Below are 20,595 nucleotides of genomic sequence, written 5' to 3' on the forward strand. Positions count from 1 at the left end.
TGAGCCTGACATTCAATCTTTTAATGGTTTCAGTTCCTTCATTTCTATCATTAAAAGAAAAGAAAAAGGAAATCAAATATATACCATAAACGTCTGGATCCACAATTGGGCCACTACCTGTACATGGAGAAGAGAAAAAAGAAAAGAAAAAGCCTTTGTAAATAGATTGCAAATGCTGGAAGAATCAGAGTTTCTTTTGGAATTTTTTTAAGAGTTGACATATTATTTGTAATAGCAATGATCAGTACCTACACAAATGCAAAGCAAGATCAATATATTGCAGTACCTGTTAATCAGATTACGTTTACAACCATTTTAGAGCTATCCCAAAGGTTAGTATTTTGCTTCATGTGAAATAGCTAATGCATAGTGCACTAGCTCTGGCAAAGGCAGCTGTATTTCCCAGCTGCGCAAAATTCTGCTTTCCTCTGTTAATGTATATCTGGAATAAGTACAACAATAACTGTTCTTGTTGAAAAATCAATGTTAAAATTCTCCCTGACTTTAAGTATAAGCAGACTTCAATGAGCGTTCACAATCACTGACTTTTACCTGGTCAAAAAAATTTGCTATTAAATCACCATGAGAGCAAACCGGTTTAGCTGTCTGCTGGCAAGTTAAGGGCTAAAGGTAGCAATGACCTAAGCAGCACCATTTCATTTCATTTCATTTGCTCTGTAAAAGGATGCTTCCAAGAAGCCAGCTGCACAGCTGATACACAGACAGAACTCTTACCAAGAGAGTCAGATGTCTCAAAAAGCCAGCCTTTACACAAGCAAATGGATACCCGTCTAGCCTACACTTTTCTAAATTTTACTAGTTCCAGTTTGCAGCTTTTTCTAATTACTGCACATATGTAAGGCTGAACACATATGTGAGTATAATGCACAGAACGCCCACTAAAATTAGCGTACTATTAGACTATTCATGCTTTGAAAGATACTTGTGTTGTATTTCAACATACCCGTTCATTCTGGTCTACAATGTATTTATAGGATAGCTTATGTAGTATCTCTTCCACAATTTTACTTTCTTTTTGTTGGTTTGGAAATATAATTAACAGATAGTTAAAATCTCTAAAGATGAGACAAACTTCAAAAAGCATAACTGTGTTTATAATACTATACAGTAAGTCCATAGCAGTGGCATTACACTGGCATAACATCACTGCAAAGTATGACCAGAATGCCATTGTTTCTGCTTATGTCAACAGCATGAGAATCTGTGCTAAAAATACTAAACAGAGTTGCAACCTATTTGGAGAACGGCAGCAGATAACTAGGTTTATTTTTAAATGCATTTGAAGATATTCTAGTATCCAGACATATAGGTTAATAGACCCCATGAGAACTGTCATGTCAATTTGCAGAAATAAGTAACAAGTGAAGAAAACTTGTACTGTCTGTCCTCAAGCAACTTCTGACCAGGGCTTTCTGTCCATAAAAGTTCATGAATTCATTTTTTCCAGTATAAAATACTCATCTGCTGAAAGACAGTATTTCTAATTCACCTTCTGTAATCTGAGGGGAAAAAGCCAACAAAAAAATTCCCAGGCCTTTATTCCTGAGCGAAATGGCAAAAGTTTTGTTACTGTTTACTGGTATTGAGATAAAGTAATCAGACTAGTTTAACGCCTAACTCCTACTAGGGATATAAACTAGGAAGTCATCAACTCCATTCAAATATCTTTTATACAACTAAACACTTCAAATAAAGTTGCAAAAATCAAGACGCTGGATGAAACACAAATTTTTCTTTAGTATTTTCTACATAAAAACATACCTACTCAATCATCAAAACATCAGTTGAAGTTACTTTAACATTAAACTTCACCACAGTAATTTTGCATGTTTACACGCAATTATTTTTAAGGCAAACACAGAACAGCATTGTTGTTTTGGTCCCTGTTAGAACAGGTTGCTGTGTAAATAAACTATTAACAGACTTATCCTATTCACTCATCTTTATAAACTACATCAACTACATTTGGTTTGCTTGCTTCTATCTTTATAAACTTGACATTTTCAAAATAAAGCAGCAGCAAAAGACTCAATGCAAAACCATACTTCTGCAAAACAGCCCTATGTTGTTATGCTGCACAAGCAAGACTCTACTTCTAAGGCATATTTAACATATTCTTCTACTTTGACAAGATACTATGTGACTTGGATTCCTTCAGCTGAATTTTAGAGTCGAGAGCTGGTACATGAGTAATCTTATTTAACAATATTTATTATTGGTAAAAATTTCTCCCACGTTCATTAGCTGTTTTGGTTCAACTATGAGAACAGCCTCCAGAATAAAACATGAACATTTCTTGCTTAATGTTTGCTATAATGTAGTCTCAAATAATCAAGTTATCCTCAGCAATGTCCAAAAACTTCAGCAGATTAAAGCTAGTTAAAAATCTAGCTAATAGAATATGAAATTTATTTTTGCAGGCCTTCGTATTTAAAACAAAGTCTTAATTTACACCATTAACTGCATTATCACTAACTCAATCCAAATCCCACTGTCATACATGCTTTGCTTTCTCTTCCTTTATGCCTGCATCCTCAGACCAGCAAAAAATGTTCTGCAAGCAGCATGCCAGAAGTTGAAGGCATCTTAGCACAAATCATGTCTTCATCATGTTTGATGCAACTTTGAAAGTGAAGCTGATGATAGAACATGCTTCAGACTTAGTTGTATTTACTTTAGATAGACATATGGACATAGGTGAAGGGCTTTTTTTAATTTTCTTTTGTTTTTACCTTCTGCTCGTATATGATGCAACAACCGGAGATCAGTTTAAAGCTCAGTGAGTATACCCCACCCCATGAAACATCAGGGCTGGTATTTAATTCAGGCATGAAGGCATGGAAATGAACATAATGCCAGGGCGTGGGCCTTAATCTTTATGCTTCATTGTACAATATGTGGGCCAAAAGAAGAAACTACACAGTAACGACAGCACTGAAAAAGCCTTTTAAGGGTTTGAAAAAGCCTGAGAGTGCTTTAAATAGTAATAGCTTAAAACAAAAATTGTAATACAACGCACAGAGGATTCTAGTTTTTTAACATTTGCTTTTATGCCAGCTTCAGTGGAGGAGAAAACAATGTTGTGAAGTTTTCTAAAGCTCAATGCCATGATTCTTACAGGAAAAAGCACCACTAATAAAAGCAACCTTGAAGAGGCTAAGTAAATAAGGAATTCCCCTATTGTTAGTTTTTAAGACTGGTTTGGTGCTATCCACTATGCATAAACTAGTTTCTAATGCAGTTACATCCTCTCTATACATAGTTCAGTTTCCTCTGTACTTTTTTTGTGAAGCTTAATCCACCACAAAGCTTGGGAAATGCTTAAAGAACACAGCACAGATTATCTGGAGAGATTTATATTACTTATGAGTATAAAGAGGATGGAACAAATAAATAAGGCTGTCTTTCTAATTTGCAGGAAACCTACAGTTATATTTACTGATTTAAAAGGCCACAACTGGGAAATTTTCAGTGTACAGGGGAGAAGCATAAAGGAAAAACAGAACAGTAAAAGGGATTTGGATCAAAGGCATAAATGATAAATTTACCTAAATGCATTAGAGGAACTGTTATTCTGTTAAGAAAATTAAGTCAGGTTCATATTAAATAATCAGGGTGTAACAGAACTTCCATTGTATACAGAACATCTATGAGGGGAACTGTTTTACTGAACCACTATAATGCAGTATTAGAGGATGCCAGTAGCTGAAACCATGGTATGTTTCTGTAATTTAAGGAATTCTGTATTTAAGGAAGAACTCCAGAAAAAAAGAGGAGAGCAGCACTAAGGACTGCAGGAATAAATACAGCCTGGTTGTGTCAGCTCTTCACCTTCTCCTTCTAAGAGGGGGAAAGCAAAAGACCTGCCATCTTTCTCCCTACAGGAGACTGAGCTGATAGGGAAAAATGTTAAATACAGACCATATTCTTACTGTCTGTAGCCTGCAATGTAGGAAAGAGAATTTAAATATTCACATTTTTTCTGCCAGATAACATTAGCACTGCACATTGCTGTTTCAAAAAAAAGGGTGGCTATTTATATCCCATGGCTAAAAAGCCAAAGGTACACACTTGCTCATATTTTCAGACATGACTCTGCAATTATTTGCACAAAAACATGCCTCTACTTCCATTCCAGATGTGCAAGGCCCACTCACAGTTTTTTCCTCATAAAGCAATATGCTTACATGTATGCCTTCTTAGTTTCACCGTCATTTCACATATGGTTTTGAAGATGTGGGAAAAGATAAAATCACAGTGAACATCATTCACTTACAGTAGTCCCTGCAGTTCAATAAGTTAGTACACTTTGAGCCTGCTCACATAGCATTTAGGAGGGCCGCAGCAGAGCTTTTAGAGCAACTGAAGATGCATAGATTTAACAGCAACCATCTTGAGCACGATATTCCTAGGCATGTAGGTGCTCAACCTCCACCAAGACAAAAGAGAATTGGACATCGAAATGCCTGCGAAGACCTGAGACCTTGCCCATCCTGCCTCTGGGTTACTTGTTTTCTCTCCAGCTCCCTCTGGTGTCCTAAACAACATATCATCAACTCACTGGACTGCACTATTCATTTTGCAACAAGGCACTAGATGCTACATATACATCCCCCCGTGACCTTGGATACACTGTCTAGTTGCGTTCATATGCAGCGCAGAAAACTTAGAGAGGCTGAATTGGCACTGAGTGCTTTCCAGGATCAGAACTGAGGCTTGAGAAAACACTTCAGAAACAGCAACCTTTTACTAACCTTAGCTGGCACTGAGGACGGTTACTCAAAGGGAAGACTTACAGAGCACTAGCACAGCCTCCCTTAAGAAGCAATAAAGAAGAAAATGCTCAAGAAAAACATTTTACAACTATCTTAAAGACACTCATTGGGGCGGGGGCAGGGGAGGGAGGAAGCACATCAAAAACTTCCTCCAAAACACTTAAACTGACCAGGAGCATCGCCTCCACAGTTTCATCAATTTGCAATTGCTAGCATAAAAAAAAAATATATACTCACCATCTCCAGGCACTGACATGAAATGAGCATCAACCCGTTTTTCATCCTCTCCGTACTCATTCTTTGCCAGTAAGGTATAAGCACCATTATTCAGGTGGGTAGGATTGTCCAGCTGAAGGCAGCCATGGTATTCACTTTGATTGATAACATGTATTTTAGTACAGATGTATTCAGACTCATTCAATATAGCCCCTTCATAGAACCACTGCAATGTGGGCTTAGGGTTCCCTTTCACAGTGAATGGAATACACCAGTGGTGGTCCGGGGTTGGAGATTCAATAAAGGTAATATTTGGTGCAACTATAGTGGAAAAAAGAATGAAGAACATCAGAATATTCTGAACGTGTCTTTCCTCCCTTGTCTCCCTCCCCCCAAAGTTATCAGCGAAGTATTTTTCACTCATCAGTACAAAAGTACCTTATTAGTAGGAATGACACCTATTTGGAGGATACTCACGCAGGAACCCACCTGCTCTGTCTAGGGTACTATGCTCACAACTGAAATGAAGCCACTCTTCAGAAAAAAACAAAATTAACTATTTTCAGTAAAAGACTGAACACCTGTTAAATCACTTCAACCCTGTAAGATGTAAGAAGTTCAGTTACTGGATCACTGAGATGGAGGAGAGAGACATTTTAGCTCTACGCTGCTGAAAAAATGGTACAGAGAAGTGCTGAAGGAACACAACAGTATTGAAAATATTTAAAAGTTGGCCAAAAGCAAGTAGTACTGGAAATATATTCAGCTAGGAATCCAAACTTTCAGACTATTTTCTTCACAGAATCAAAGCCAGAACAGATGACTTAATTCCCTGGATTCTTCTGTCAGGGAAAGACGACTTTCTACTATACATTTTCTCATTCTTTGTTCAAACTTGAAAAATGCCCCAAGTTTACAGACTTGTTCTGTTTCCCTCAGGAGATTATTCCAACACCTTGCCCATTATTTCACTATTGGGAAATTTTCCTTTATATTTATTCTTAACTGCATTTAATTTCATCTAGTCATACTCCCTTTTATCACTCATAACAGTGCCAAGCTCAGAATCTCATTTACACTGTTCAAACATTTCTAGTTTATGTCCCTTCCCATAGCTATTACATATCCAATTTCAACCTACAAACCTACATCTACAGTGATTTTTCTAGTTTACTCTGTCATGAGCACATGCTGAACAAAGTTTGCCATCTACAAAGCGTTCCATTCCCATCTTCAATTAAACAGAGGGTTGCAACTTGTGAAAACATGCTGTCTAGTTCACACAAAATGAATTCAGGCTGGAACCTTAGATCTAAGAAGCCAGTGCCTCTACACTACATGTCCCTTCCCCCTTCCTTGGCCCTGACAAATAGGCATATTATCCAAAGCTATGACAAATAAATTTACATCTGGCAGTACGAATGTTGCAAGTGTGCTATTTTTTGAACAAAACAGTTGTTGCTTTAGATAATAAGAACTTTAATATTTGTAGGCTCTTATAATTAATTCTACAAGCCTTTTGATGCATTCACACTTCTTAATTCCTAAGACAGTGTGTATGTGCGTGCACACCATTAGAAACCTTCCCACACTGACAGCAACATTAAGTATTTTGGATTTCAAACCTTTACTTACTTTGAAAAAAGATAAATACAACTGCTGCTGGTTGGGCTACTCCCAGCATTAACCACTGTAGATGGTCCGTATGGCTTAAGGGATTTTGTTAACCTGCGTGCCTAAAAATATTTATACCCAAAACAGTTGCTGCCAATGCAGTTTGGCCTCGGGAGCTGTATGGAGGCCTGTGTACGTACAGAATACCGTGAGCTCGGCAGATGCTTGGTCCTCTCCCACAATGTTCTCTGCTATGCAGGAAATCCACAGTCCGCTGTCCATGGATGAAACATTCTTTATGGTTAGCGAGGCAGGGTTCTTACTTGTGTCACTCTACAGGTGATCAGAAAAACACGTATGCGTCAACCACAGCATAAAGAACAAGGGAGAGGCAGGGAATCACTGGCCACAGCTGAACGGCATTTTTCATCTTCCCTGCCTTTTAGCTGTATCAGTCTACAATTCATTAAAGGCTTACTTTAGTGTCTCATCCAAACAGACACAAAACACCTACAGAACCAATTGTAACTGCCAGTGGCGGCGCATTCAAAGCTCCAGAAGTCCTGATACAAACACTGCACTCAACCATTTTTCTGTACTGTCACTTTCAGCTTCTGCCTTTTTTTTAAACACTTCTCCTCTACACTAATGTTTTTTCTCTACCTATACATTTGCTCATGCCTCTCTTCCATTTCATGATTGATTTCTATGGTCTGTCTCTGCTCCCCTTGAAATTTTCCGTCTCTCCTATATTCTATTCAATCCTTGCTTTACTCTTCCTTTTGTCTCTTTCCTCTACACTTACGCTTGACGCCTCTTCCACTGCTGCCTTCTGAGCTCACTACACCTTGATAACAATGTGTCTTCTCTCTCCTACTGAACCAAATTTCTCTTGAAAGCTTCTTCTCATGAAACCTCCCACAAGAAATTAGATACCTTCTACTACCTAAGATACTGCCCAAGTACTGTTTTACATGTTTAAGCACAGGCTAATTAAGGTAAAAATTATGATTCTTAGAAATCTTGATTCTTATGATTCTTAGAAAGCTCAGTGCCCATTTACAGCCTTAGATGCCATATTGAATATGCAGCTGTGCACTACTGAATAAAGCAAATAGGGCTGAATTAAAAAAAAAAAAAGCTAGCAAGCTAGTTGTTAAAGACTCTTGTTTTCTTAAATCACGTCCTTCATATGATCTCCAAATAATTACTATTTCCATACTTGAATTTTTCATAAAATGTGAGACTATGTTCTTAAAAATGAAAGGAATGAAAGCACATTCATAAAATAAACAATAATCAGGATAATTTTAAAAAACTACTTTTGAGGTACTTTTCTTAGTGTACACACACACTTCAGTGCTGCACATAAACTAATAACGCACTGCATCTGTAAAACCACAGTGACTTTCAGTGGCAGTCAATGGGGACACGCGGGAACACTCCTGCATACAGTCCTGCAGGGTGAGAATTCTGAACCTCGAGATGACACCTTAACTCCACACAAATTAAATGTCCCTTTGATTTCAGTGTGACACTAGGGCAGGGGAGTGGAAAAGCAAAACAACCCGCTACACATTTCTGGATGCACAGCTCTCAGGTGAGCAGTGCTCAAAGCTGGACGGAAAACAGAGAGGCTCAATTGCAGGCTCAGAGCTGAAATCTAAAGCAAGAAAAATCTAATCAACATCAACTGGATTATACATCAGCATAGAAACTGAAAACATACAGTTAGCTTTGCAGGACTAGAGTTTAGTTTTAACTTTTGTTAATGTCTCTCTCTGTAAAACAGGAAAGAGAGAAAACAGGCAAAAGCAGCATAGGAGGTGAAGAACAGGGAGGCAGAAACTGAGATATGGAAGTGGGAGAAAGGAAACCAAAAAGAACACTCACAGAAAAGGGAAGGATAGTTGTGAATGGCAAATGAGGTTTAAAAGGCACTCATTCTTCTGCTACTGAAAAGACTACTGTGCTCCACTGCTAAGGTTGTAGCTAGCCTATATTATGAACCCCTCTGAAATCTCAAGATTAAGTTATGCCAGGACAGAATATTTCTGGAAAGCTTGAAGCAAACGGACCATGGTATTTCAAAGATAGGAGGGTGAAAAAATGAGATGATCTCACTTTTTGAACAGCACCCCACGTTTGTTTTGGCTCATAACTCAGAAAAACAGAAAGGGGAAGGGGAAGGGGAAGGGGAAGGGAAAGAAGAAGGGGAAGGGGAAGGGGAAGGGAAAGGAGAAGGGCAAGGGCAAGGGCAAGGGCAAGGGCAAGGGCAAGGGCAAGGGCAAGGGCAAGGGCAAGGGCAAGGGCAAGGGCAAGGGCAAGGGCAAGGGCAAGAGAAAAATACAGCTTGGCAAAGGTTCCCCAAGCTGCTTTAATTTCTTGTTCTTGAGGATGACTGATGCCTTTGGGTAGCTTTACAGATTAGAGAAATTTTTAAAAATAAAACTAGAGCTCTGCAGAGCTTTTACTTTTGAGAGCTGAAAAACAGGTTAGTCAAATTCTATACAGGCCCAATATAATGATCTCAAGGAAGAAAACACAAAGATTATGAGATCCCAGAGATCCTGCCTCTTCTGCACCGCACGAACAGTTTTGGAAGAACACATCCTGCACTTTGCACAGACCAGGAAGCTTTAAGCTGTCTGCACCATCACAAATGTAGGAAGGCCAGTGCCATATGATTGTAAATAACAGAGGGTCTTGCCTGCTGTGTAAATAATGGCACTTTAAGAGGTCAGCAGCTGCATGTTGAAGATCTGCTCATATGCCTCTCCTTATCAACACTTTCATCAGAAAGCACTTAATCATTCTATATCCAGTCTAAGGTAGGGACACAGCATAAAAAGATCTCAGAAAACAAAATTCCCCTTGCCTAGATGATTTTATTGAGGAAACATTAAAACTTCATTTAAAAAACCTGCCATTCTTTTTAGTAAAACCTTCACTTCAATTTCCAAGGCTTCCTGTTGTTGCTTTGCTGAAGGAAATTTAAACAAGCCACAAAATAAAATTTACAACCAAATTCCATCACACCGAGCTTTTGGCATGAAAATATAATAAAATTAGAGACACAAAGCTTTTTTCCTGATTAAGGTAGATTAGATTTATTCTCTGTATACAGATGTCAATGATAATAAGAAAGCCCTTGTGTTTTGGTATCCAGATTCACCACTTCCAAAAAATTATGGTACTCTCATTTACAAGTGATCATCCAAAAACCAGAGCGCAAATCAGGGTCTCAGTGAGCAAATGTTTACCATTCTCCAAAAGCACTGCAGCAGTCACTCTGGTTTGAAAGTAACTGCAAATGAATGTAATCCCAATATTAATTTTCTATTTCGTCTTTTTAATAAAAAGTTAACTAAAGCTGGATATGAACCTTCATTCTGTTCTTCGGGAGGTATCTCCTGTCTCTGAATTGTCAAGTATTGGAATATAAAACTTACCTCGTGGTTTGAAACAAGATTAGTGAGCACCCAGGACACATTAGGAGGTGGCCCACCAGTAGTATCACAGTACAATGTGATGCTCTTTCCTTCCACCACGGTGATGTTGTAATTGCTTAAGTTTGCTGAGGGCAAGTCTGCAATAGAAACAACAACAACAAAAAACCCACATGCATTTGTACTTGACAGAAATAGACACCACTCAATTCTAAGCAAGCTGTATAAATGCAAGGAAAGACACTGCTAAATCAGACACTCTCTGTGGTCAGTTACTATTCAGTCAGCATCTTTGGAAACATGTAACTACAGTCCTTAAGCTGCTACATAGCGTTTTTCTCCACCTCCTCCACTTCACATCTTAAAGTAACATTACCACACGTGGAAATATTTTAAACTAATTATACAGGGAAATGTTTCAAGGGGGCAAACAGAAGTTACCCTAACTTCAGTTTTTAACTTCAAAATGAAAAATAAAAAAAACTTCCCTTAGTCTTTAAAACAGGAAGCTTAATCTCTCTGTAACAGCTGCAAAGAAACCTGTATTTTCCATGAATTGATATCGTGGTATTCCCACTGTTCTTCACAACGCGAACACAAAAATCCCATTAGCCCCCAGTATCACACAAGAAATTGCAGCTCTTCTTCTCAAACAGAGACACAGCTCACAAAGAACGGGTCAAAAACTAGATCTTAAGTACAAAGTGAGGGAAACCGAGCACTGAACAGATGAAACCAGAGGAGAGGAGAGAAAGGACAGAAGAGAGGGTTAGCAATTGCACAGCGCTGCTATCCAAGGCACCTCACCAGACTTAGCTATTGCCCTCAGGAAAGTAGAAAAGCAATGAGATGCACCTCACCAGGAAAAAAGAACGAGAATCGGGGCCTCCCCTCCATCTCATACAGCTATAAGTCACTCTGTGTTTCATTCTTCAGCACCCATAGCAATGGGAGCTTCCCAAAGAGTAAATATATGCTGAATGCTTAGAAAAACACAAGGAATTATAGGCTGACCCTCTTCAAAAATAATGCCAGAAATATCAACAGAGGACCTCGCGTTTCATATTTATTTACACAGCAAATACTCATGCAACATGATAAAAATATCATATCTTTCTTAAAAGATACTGTGCCATCATTTGGAGCTGCTACACTCTGTAAAAAGCTTTGGACTCCTTTATGAGGCATGTCTTATCAACTGTTCCAGGCAAATTTTACTTGCAATTCTCAATCTCAAATAATCAAGCTTATCTGCTCAGTTGGATATGTATGCATGATCTTGCAATGACCTTTCTTTTCCCGAAACAATGCTTTTCTTTCTTTTCTTTTTTTTTTTTTTTGTTTTCTTTTTTACTTTGTACAGTAGTTTCATCATGGACTGGCAGGTATAGAAGTTTTATCAGAGACTTTTTTGCTTATGTAAAAAGTCCGATACAAACAATTAAGCATTAAATCAGTGTGAACACACTAATATGTTTGCTAGAGCTTCAATAGAAGCTATATGTATTGGAAATCTCTCTTTAAGTTTAATTAGTTCAATAAAAATTAAATGAGAGGAAGTAATACGAAAGAGAGGACAAATCATTTTTCAGGCAATGGTTTCTTGCCTAATAAGATTTAAAGATCAGCACAAGTATACAATAACTGCTTAGGCAATTCTCCCAGTGCTTTAAGCAGTGCTGTAATATGATTCCCGTTATAGGCATCATGGATTTCTTCTATTATGTTCACTTTATAAATCATATGTTGAAGTTTATTGAGACAGAGCTGGACAGTTTGTACGCCTTGATGCAGTAATCTGTTAGCGAAGGTAGCCATCTGCTCTCGCCTGCTGTGAATTCAAATCTCAACAGTGTCTGTCAACTAGCTGGGCAGGAAATAAAACTAATCTTAGGGAACATTTAGATATTAATTATGCTGGTTAGGGAACAAGGAGAAAAGTAATGAGATTATTTACTTTATAAAATTACACTTCCACACCACCTCTGAAAACTATTCCAACTATCCTTGCCAGACCTAAATGTGTGAAGAGATTAAAGCTCCTCTCTTCTTCCTGGCCTTCCCTTCTTCTTCACCTGGGACAAGGTCTACATGACAGATTAGTGTTTCACTGTGCAAGCCTGCACAGTTCCTACTAACACATCATTTCACATGAAATCTCTCATGTAAGCAAAAATAAAAACAACTTCAGTCCCTTAGAGCCTTCCTTTAATAGCTGTCAAGTTCTGAGACAACTTCTTCCTGCAGTGCGTTTATTTACAGGATAGGCAACTGAAGTTTAATTCCTCTGGTATGGTTCTGGTTCTCACCTAGAATTATACCTAGTTCTGTTTGTTTGCCAAAGTCTGCACACATCGTGTTGGCATTATATCTCTGAGAGACACAGAGACAACATGCTTGTATCCTGCCAGAAGGTTATACAATAATAGTGCTTATTATTCTATAGATTCCTAAAGTTACACTAAAAAACATTTGCTAAGACCTAGCACAAAACATTGCAGCATAAAAGTGTGAGTAGGATAGGATAGGATAGCATAGCATAACATAGCATAGCATAGTATAGCATAGAATAATCATGTTATTGTGTGTATTTTCTTTTACTCCCTTTCCCAGTCATAAGAGGCAGGTGGGAAACATATAAAAGAACTGCCTTGGGATTCATTTTTTATGGTTGGATATCTCGAGTTAGTAAACATTAACTGCAAGGTCATTCTGACTTTTATTTCCAGTGGCACCCAGACTGATTCACAGCAGAATATACACTAGTTGAGAAGTGGCTCTCTTTGGAAAAAGCAGACAGTAGCGTAAGACCTCACATCTACAAAATGTGATACACTGGACTTACCGATAAAGCAATGAGACTAAGCAGCAAAACCTGTACTGAAAAATAACTGCATTTAAAAAAAACACAATGCACTGTAACAGACACATACTCTCTGTACGTATGCTCAGTATAGTCTGAGACCATTTATATGAGTCAGCAGCATTTTGACACCTACACAATTACAAAGATATCCAGCCATGCTGCATTTACACCTGACTTAATTTGGTTAAATACAGTGTTTTAGATGACTATCACTTCTGTTGATATGGATGTACATTTCACAGGACTTTGTATACAGTAATTGATCCAAGCAATCAGACAGCAGGTTCAAATACCTTTGTATACTGCCAGCATAGTAAGTTTAGACTGTAGGGTAAGAGCCCATGCAAGGTAGACATGACATCATCTTTCCACAAGTCTCATCTTTATATCTGTCAGACAGAGATTACCCTGTGCCCCAAAGTTTGAAACACAATATCTCCTTCAAACTTTGATAGCATTAATTATTATAATTCTCAATATCAGTAATAACCCTGCTAGTATCCAGTTTCTTCTCTAAGTTTGCTATATTCTTGGCCTTAATAGCCTCCTGCAGCAATGAGTTTCACAGGCGTGCCATCCAGGCCATACACAAGAGCCGTTCCATTTTACCAGTTCTGAAATTTGTCTGTGACGTTCAAATTCATTGAGTGCTCTCCTGCTCTGATGGGACAGAGAAAAAAAGAGTTTCTGAATGATCTTATGAAGACTACTCTGTCTTACTTAGTTTTCTCAAGTCCCCTTTCTTCTCAATAATCTATCCAAAGCTTTTCAATCTCTACAAAAATGGGAGGACAGAACCTGCTACAGAGAATTTTAAACTGTAATGGAGAGAGTTACGCAGTGCAATAGATGAAAGCATACACTAAAATCCATGTGTTTCATTATGTATGGATGTATAACAGCTATGTCATTTCACCACATACAGAATATCTGTTCTCATGTTCAAATGGGTAACACTTTATCCCCGGGAATAGGCAGTTCTGGATTAGAATAAGTAGCCACTTCCCTCACCCCACCCCAGCACAACTGGACACACAGAGACAAGCAGGAGGAACTCATCCATGTCAGCTGAGTCTCTCCAAACATCATCTCATGCTTTAGAAGGAATAAATCCTCCTTTAAGCAGGGGGGCGCTATTTACCTTCACAGACCATCATCAGAGCAACGCGATGGCCTGGGGCCATCAGACAGTGGAACTGTCAAACATCGCTAGGGAGTGACTCATATCTTCTCTCTGCACAGCTGGGACTTCAGCAATCACAAAACTAAATACTTTGGACGAAATTTTCAAAGGTTACTACAGCATTTGGCTACACAACTGTCAATGGAAATTAATAAAAAGAACGTGCTTCAATTCCTAGAGGGCTTTCAAAGTCTTCACGCTGCTACTTACTGCTTTCTTCAGAAAACTTACACTGGCCTTGCTAGAGCCAGACTGTCGCTATGAGTCAAAGGAAGGATATGACCTAATTAAGAAATAACTGAGTATTAATACAAACTCTGTAGTCTGTAACTTAACTCTCAGAACCAAGCTAATGCTCTAGCCAGCATACTATAGCAACTTTTATGCCATCTTTGCACACTAAGTCCCTGATTTTCATCAGCCTGTCGACAAAGTCCTGGGAGTCTAGCCATGATGCAGAGTCACTAAATGGTTTTCAATGTGGCCCATGACATCTCTTTTTTGCTCATCACATTTTTGCAGGTGAATCTATTCCGTGATAAGAACAAGCTACCAAGAAAAAATACACATTTTTTTTTCTCAAAACTAGCCAACTGCATCTAAATTTTAATACGGTCATTGTAATCCTTAATCATCTTTTTAATAAATATATCAGACCTACAATGATTAGATTAATACTGAGCCAGCAACCATCTATCAAACCAGAAACAGTGATTTATAAAATATCCCCTGTAAATTGTAAGATACAGTGGCCCAAATCCAGTCTGCTTGCCTCAGATAAGGTTTAAATACAGTTCAAGATTGTCAGCTCCCCTGGTTTTGCTTTTTCTTTCTGGGGAGAAATCGTACAACTAATTTCAGCCCTACAGTATAGCTTGGTAACTCCCACTACTTGTATTGTCGGAACCTGAAAACAGAATGGTTGACAATGCAATTTGTTAAGAACTGTGCACGTGGTTCTGTAAATTTCAGAGGTCTTACTGGCTCCAAAGAGGTTGTATCAACGTCAGATGTAAGAAAAACAGAGTTTTTGTATATCATTCTATTAAAATTGTGCCTTGTTTGAAAATACAGGAAAGTTTACAAATTCCAAGGGTCTTTTCCTTTGGGCTTTTATGGGTTTAAAAAACAAAGCAAAAAACTTTATAGTAATTCTAGCTATAAAGCTAGGAGCTGTTGGATATGTAATTCACCTCCTGTGTTTCACTTAGCAACTGTCTGCAGCCAACAAGCTCCGAGCCAGATTTCAGCCATGGGGTAAGAGGGCATATTTCCACCAAAGTCTGGGTGGAATGACAGGGCCAAAAATCAGCCTGGCTGCATCTTTAGAGCACTATAAACAACATACCCCAAAAGTTTACATGCAAAACATGAATTAAAGAAACATAAATCATTGTTTCTATTTCCTGTTGTATCACAACCACATTATCAAAATGCTCAGTATACAGAGATAATTGCAGAAATCTCCCATAAGTTATTCCAAGATGACAACCACAACCGTATTTTCAATGAAAATAAAAAAAGTGTTAGGCAAATAAAACACAGAAGTAGCAGAAATGAGGAACATTTTAAAATATTATCATCTTTCATATATCTTCCTATTCTGGAGCCCAAAGATCACTTTCTTCTCCAGCTACAGTGAAGAGAAGCCCACAACTTCTTATTTCACTGCTCTAACCACAAGGCCCTACTCTCCATTTCTCCACTGTAACTTTGCCATCATGCACAACAAAACTTGAAATTTCCCCTGTATTAAAATTAAAAGTAAGGGCACTAATCTGAAAGGTGTAAGGGGGAAAGAGGAAAAGGAAACACTGGTTTATGATCCTTTTCCCCATCAAATTCCCTTACTCTGCCCACTGAGTGTTAATGTAAATTAAATAAACTGTCCCGGAACAAAACCTCTTCAACACTTTAGGAGAATATTTAGCCATTGAATACAGCAATGAATAACCACTGAATAGAGATATGCTCATCACGTGGCACAGAAAATCTTGATGGGTGTTTTCAACAATGGCCATGGTATTTTGCACAGGTCTGACAGGGTTAAGCTCGAATAGTCTCAAACACACTCCAGGTTGGTGGTGAGGACATTATCCCCAAAGTTGTAGGTTAGATTCCTGAACTGAATATGAATCCAGAGAAGGATGATAAAATCTCCTCCTGTATCCACTACTTCTTTTTTTTTAATTATTTAAAAAAAAAAAAAAAAAAAAAGCAGCTCTTGTTATATCCTTTTGAAAGGTAAAGCACAAATTCTTACCGTTGGGAGAGATTGAGTCCAAACATAGAGGCTCTTTGCCAAAGCCCTGAGGAGAGCCATTCAGACCAGAGTTTAGGACTTTCCCATGCCTTCAGCATTTCCTAATGAGCAGTTGGAAGGCATATGCACACTGAACAAGCTCATTTCGAACCTCTTCTTGCTAGATATGCTTGCTGCTTCAAGCATACCTTCTTAGAAGGCCAACTCTCATTTTCTTACCGCTCCAGATCTGATACAACACCCACCTCGTTAGTCTATGGAGGAACGTCTTTCTGTCGGGAAGCAGAATGAGTGATGTGGCAGCTCATTGAGCCACCCAAATATTTTAAAATACTAAAAGAAATCTGCCTCCGATCATGACACGCCTGATTGTCACATTCAGCTGGGAAACTTTACAGAAAATAATTAAACAAGTACAGCCTCTACCGGAAGATGATGAGTCTTTAAAGTATGTTTTCCCAGAGCCAATACACCCTTACTTTGTCTTTAAACATTCCATCACTCCGTGCTTAACTGAATTTATCACTAGAAGCAAACTTCTGTAAGTAGAGCCAGTGTGTGCCAGAGCAAAGACCACAAAACTTGCTAACTCATCTTCACGATTACAGGAACAAACAAATGCAACCTCCGCAAAACTGTCATCCTATCCAGGGCTTCAAATGCCATCATGAATGCCATACAGGCAAAAATCACCAACAGCCGTGCACCAGCACAAATTCACTTGGACAGTGAGCCATCTTCTGCAGTCAACATGTACAGAAGCTTTGAAGGTTGCTGTTGACATTTCAAACCAGATGAAAGGCTTATGTTTCCAAGGTTTAAATCAGCCTCTTAACTTCTGCCCAGGACCTTTCTCTTAAGGTCCATAGGCCTGACCTGGGTTCTAGTAGGCAGGTGCTGCATAAGAAAGGATCTTGCAGCACCTGAATCATTTAATTGACCTCATCCCTACTATTAGTATCAACAGTTTGTCTGCAAGAATTTTCAAATTATATGTTTGTATAGAGCCTATCAACCTTGTCACCACTTCCCTTGCTAGCAGTCTCCTGAAGGTACCCAGCCATGTTTTCTCTCAAATTCCCTGAATGGTTAAGGAAATTAAATTACCTCTGGAGCAACTGTTTGCAACTGGTATTTAAGCTTCAGTGTATCCACAACAACTTTCAAAAGAAACCCAAATACATTCAGTGCAGCTGGGCTGAATACAGCAGCCACAACCTTAACAGATGAACAGAGAGCTAGACAGCCTTTGTAACATAAGTTAATGAGGCCTAAACTAGTTTATGCAAACCTCTAACAAAAGGCTTCTTATTCATCAAATACATATAATGCATTTGCAATTCCTGCATCTTTTATCTGGGGAATTTCATGTGTGTCCAGGAAATACTGAAAACAATGCCAACCTGTCAAATATTGCAATGTGATAAACATGCGAACCTGAAACAGAAACATTTTCAGACAACTACATAAAGAAATAAAATGATGGGTTTCACTCTTAATACCAACTGTACCGTATACTAAGTATATGGCTGAAGGAATGCCTTCACGAAATGTCTCCTCTTTTAAAGTGAAAAAAGTACTTTCTTTAGACTTCAGAATACAGTTATCTAGTCATCAGTCTCCACCTAGTCACATCTTAAGAGCAAAATAAGAATACCGCCAGCCAACAGTCAGATAGCTATCCTCCCTCAGTAGATCAGTACTCCACACTTACGCAGATGTCTCAAGTCAGGCATAAACAGTGCCCCTGAAATCCTGCACAATGTACTGAGTTTAAGAACAATACTGGAGTGATCAAGACATGCTTCCTTCCCTTAAACAGTGCCTTACTTCTATTTCTAACCTGCTTTGTATTATAAACCTGCTTCATTCAAGATAAAGCAGAAAATGAATCAGAATTATAAACAAAATTCTGCAATTTTTTTTTTAACGTGAGACATTCACGTACATCACATACACTCAACTATCATCATTCACAAGCCCTGATTTACATATCATATGTCTAGGTATCTGTATGAAAGTTAATGGTTGCTTCATTAACAGATAGAAGTGTGCATGCTCATAAGGAAGTTATGTACATGTCTTTGAAAATGAGATTCCTGTTGCCTTTTCAAACATCCATCATCCATAAATTATTGGTTATTTTCACTTAAAAGCTGGAATAATAAAAATAGTGTTAATTACGTTTGGAAAACTCTAACTCAACTATGGAGCAACAATTAAACCCCATTACTGTAAAAACACTCATAAAAAATAACATTTTTCATGCAGTCCATGAACACAGATAAGAATTAAAACTCTTACAGAGAAAATAAGAACAGTTTGCCACCATACATCATCCATAACATCTAGCTCTTGAGCCAAAATAAACAACACGGGCTAGAGAGCCTATGAATATTCTGAAAGGTAAACAAAGAGAATGTTTAAAGCTTTTTTTAAACTCACTTCATCTGCCTGTAACGTTCTCCTTCAGATAGCCTTATCTGTGAAGTCTGGCTGATAATGGAAAAAAAATGTCAACACCCATTGGATTATGCCTTTGCTTGTGGTTTTAGACTGCATTGTACTGTGATTGCCTAAGATCTAATGCTTATTTTATTGACTCACTAATACTACAGATCTTTTCTGTAAATTCAAAGAAATAAATGCGTCAATCCTTCAGTTTGCCTTTTTCGCCCCTTAGAATTTATAACCACCTGCCTCCAGTCTGATATTACCATTTACTTATTTACCTCTAGGACAAAAATCTATCACCAGAAAGAGGCTGAAATGAAGCCAGATCAAGTCTAGTCCATTTACAGTCATCTGAACAATTTCCTGTAAAAATTCATGGCTTTCCCAACCAAACAAGAAATGGGCAACCCATCTCTCTAGATTGTAATTCTACATTTTGTCAGTCATACACAAGAAGCAGCACTAAGAGCAACACCACAGTCTTTCACGCACAAGGGAAGAGACAGACAAAAAATGTCAGAATTCATAAAATCCCATAGTGCTCAGACCAGACAACATTTCCTCTGACTGGCTGTGCACGTAAACAGACAGTCTGAATATACATTTGTTATATGTACAACAAATTAGTATGAGACTAATTTGCCACTTTGTTCAGTAGACTTTAGCTAGCATGCATGACCAAGGACAAGAAAGAAAACATCTACAGAAACAACAGATCATAAATAAGCATACAAAGCTGGGACAGTAAGCAAAACTGAAAGCCAGATCAAGCACCATACTAGCATATATAAAACAATCTGATTAACTAAATTGGCCATATAAGGCAAAATGCCATTACCAGATCAAGACTCAGAACAACACAAAATCCACACGGGACTGCAGAGACAACTGTAGAAGCCAGGCTTCCCCAAAAAATACCATAAGAAGACTTATTTCGGTATCAGAGAGTTCAACTATAGCAGCTGACAAACTGAATGTCTACCAGAGGGAGCAACCAACACCTTAATAACTAGCCACAAAGCCATGGTCTTTCCTCCTTGGCATTCAGTGAGTGCCAGGTGATCTGCAGACTGATGGACTTTTGAGTGACCTTACCCAGGCACAGGACATGCCTCACTTCCAAACACTTAATACACCAGTGGCAACTTCCACCAGAGCTCACAGAAGTAGCAAACAGAACTAAGTGTTTACTTATTTAGTACTCTTTCTTGATTTTCTAATGCTATGTATTAGGGAGAAACAAAAAAAAAAGAGGCTGGCCTAGGTGGTGATGCTCTCCATGTTGTACAGACAAACAGCAAATGCTGTGAAAACAGCAAAGCTGAACAATAACTTTGCTCTACACAGAAGGGTCTACTACTAGTACTGTGGTAAATGCATCTTAAAACCTGTGACATAGTAACTAAGTGCAAACTTAAAACTTAAGAGAATCTGAGAATTTTCATCATATATAAATACACGTCAAATGCAGCTGAAAAAATAATTCTGCAAACATCATAACAATTGATCAACACTTTTAATATTGCAGCTGGGAAGGATCTTCTAGATAGTAAGCATACCTGGCTTTAAACCTCAAGAAAAGAAATCACAAAGCTGATGACATCTAAATTGCAACCAGCCTTTAACCAGCACATTAATGAACACTTCCACCATATAAACAATAAGTAAAGTACCACAGAACTTTGCTAATTTTCACATCAATTATCCACAAACCAAAGCCTTGTGATCAAGAAACCACAGTGGCCTCTTCCAAC

The 20,595-nt window shown here is 38.2% G+C and overlaps 1 protein-coding gene across 1 annotated transcript in view; it reads right to left on the bottom strand.

The window, feature by feature from the left end:
• Positions 1 to 20,595, bottom strand: part of NTRK2 (neurotrophic receptor tyrosine kinase 2) — a gene marked incomplete at both ends in the record, with an annotated part of 210,130 nt that overhangs the window by 155,283 nt on the left and 34,252 nt on the right. Inside the window, 4 exons of the mRNA XM_082497238.1 lie at positions 85 to 113; positions 5,030 to 5,333; positions 6,827 to 6,959; positions 10,079 to 10,215. Coding sequence (XP_082353364.1) covers positions 85 to 113; positions 5,030 to 5,333; positions 6,827 to 6,959; positions 10,079 to 10,215 — 603 coding nt within the window. The remainder of the gene's footprint in view (positions 1 to 84; positions 114 to 5,029; positions 5,334 to 6,826; positions 6,960 to 10,078; positions 10,216 to 20,595) is intronic.

The sequence above is a fragment of the Vanellus vanellus genome (assembly GCF_965231255.1).
Source record: "Vanellus vanellus genome assembly, chromosome: Z".
NCBI lineage: Eukaryota > Metazoa > Chordata > Aves > Charadriiformes > Charadriidae > Vanellus > Vanellus vanellus.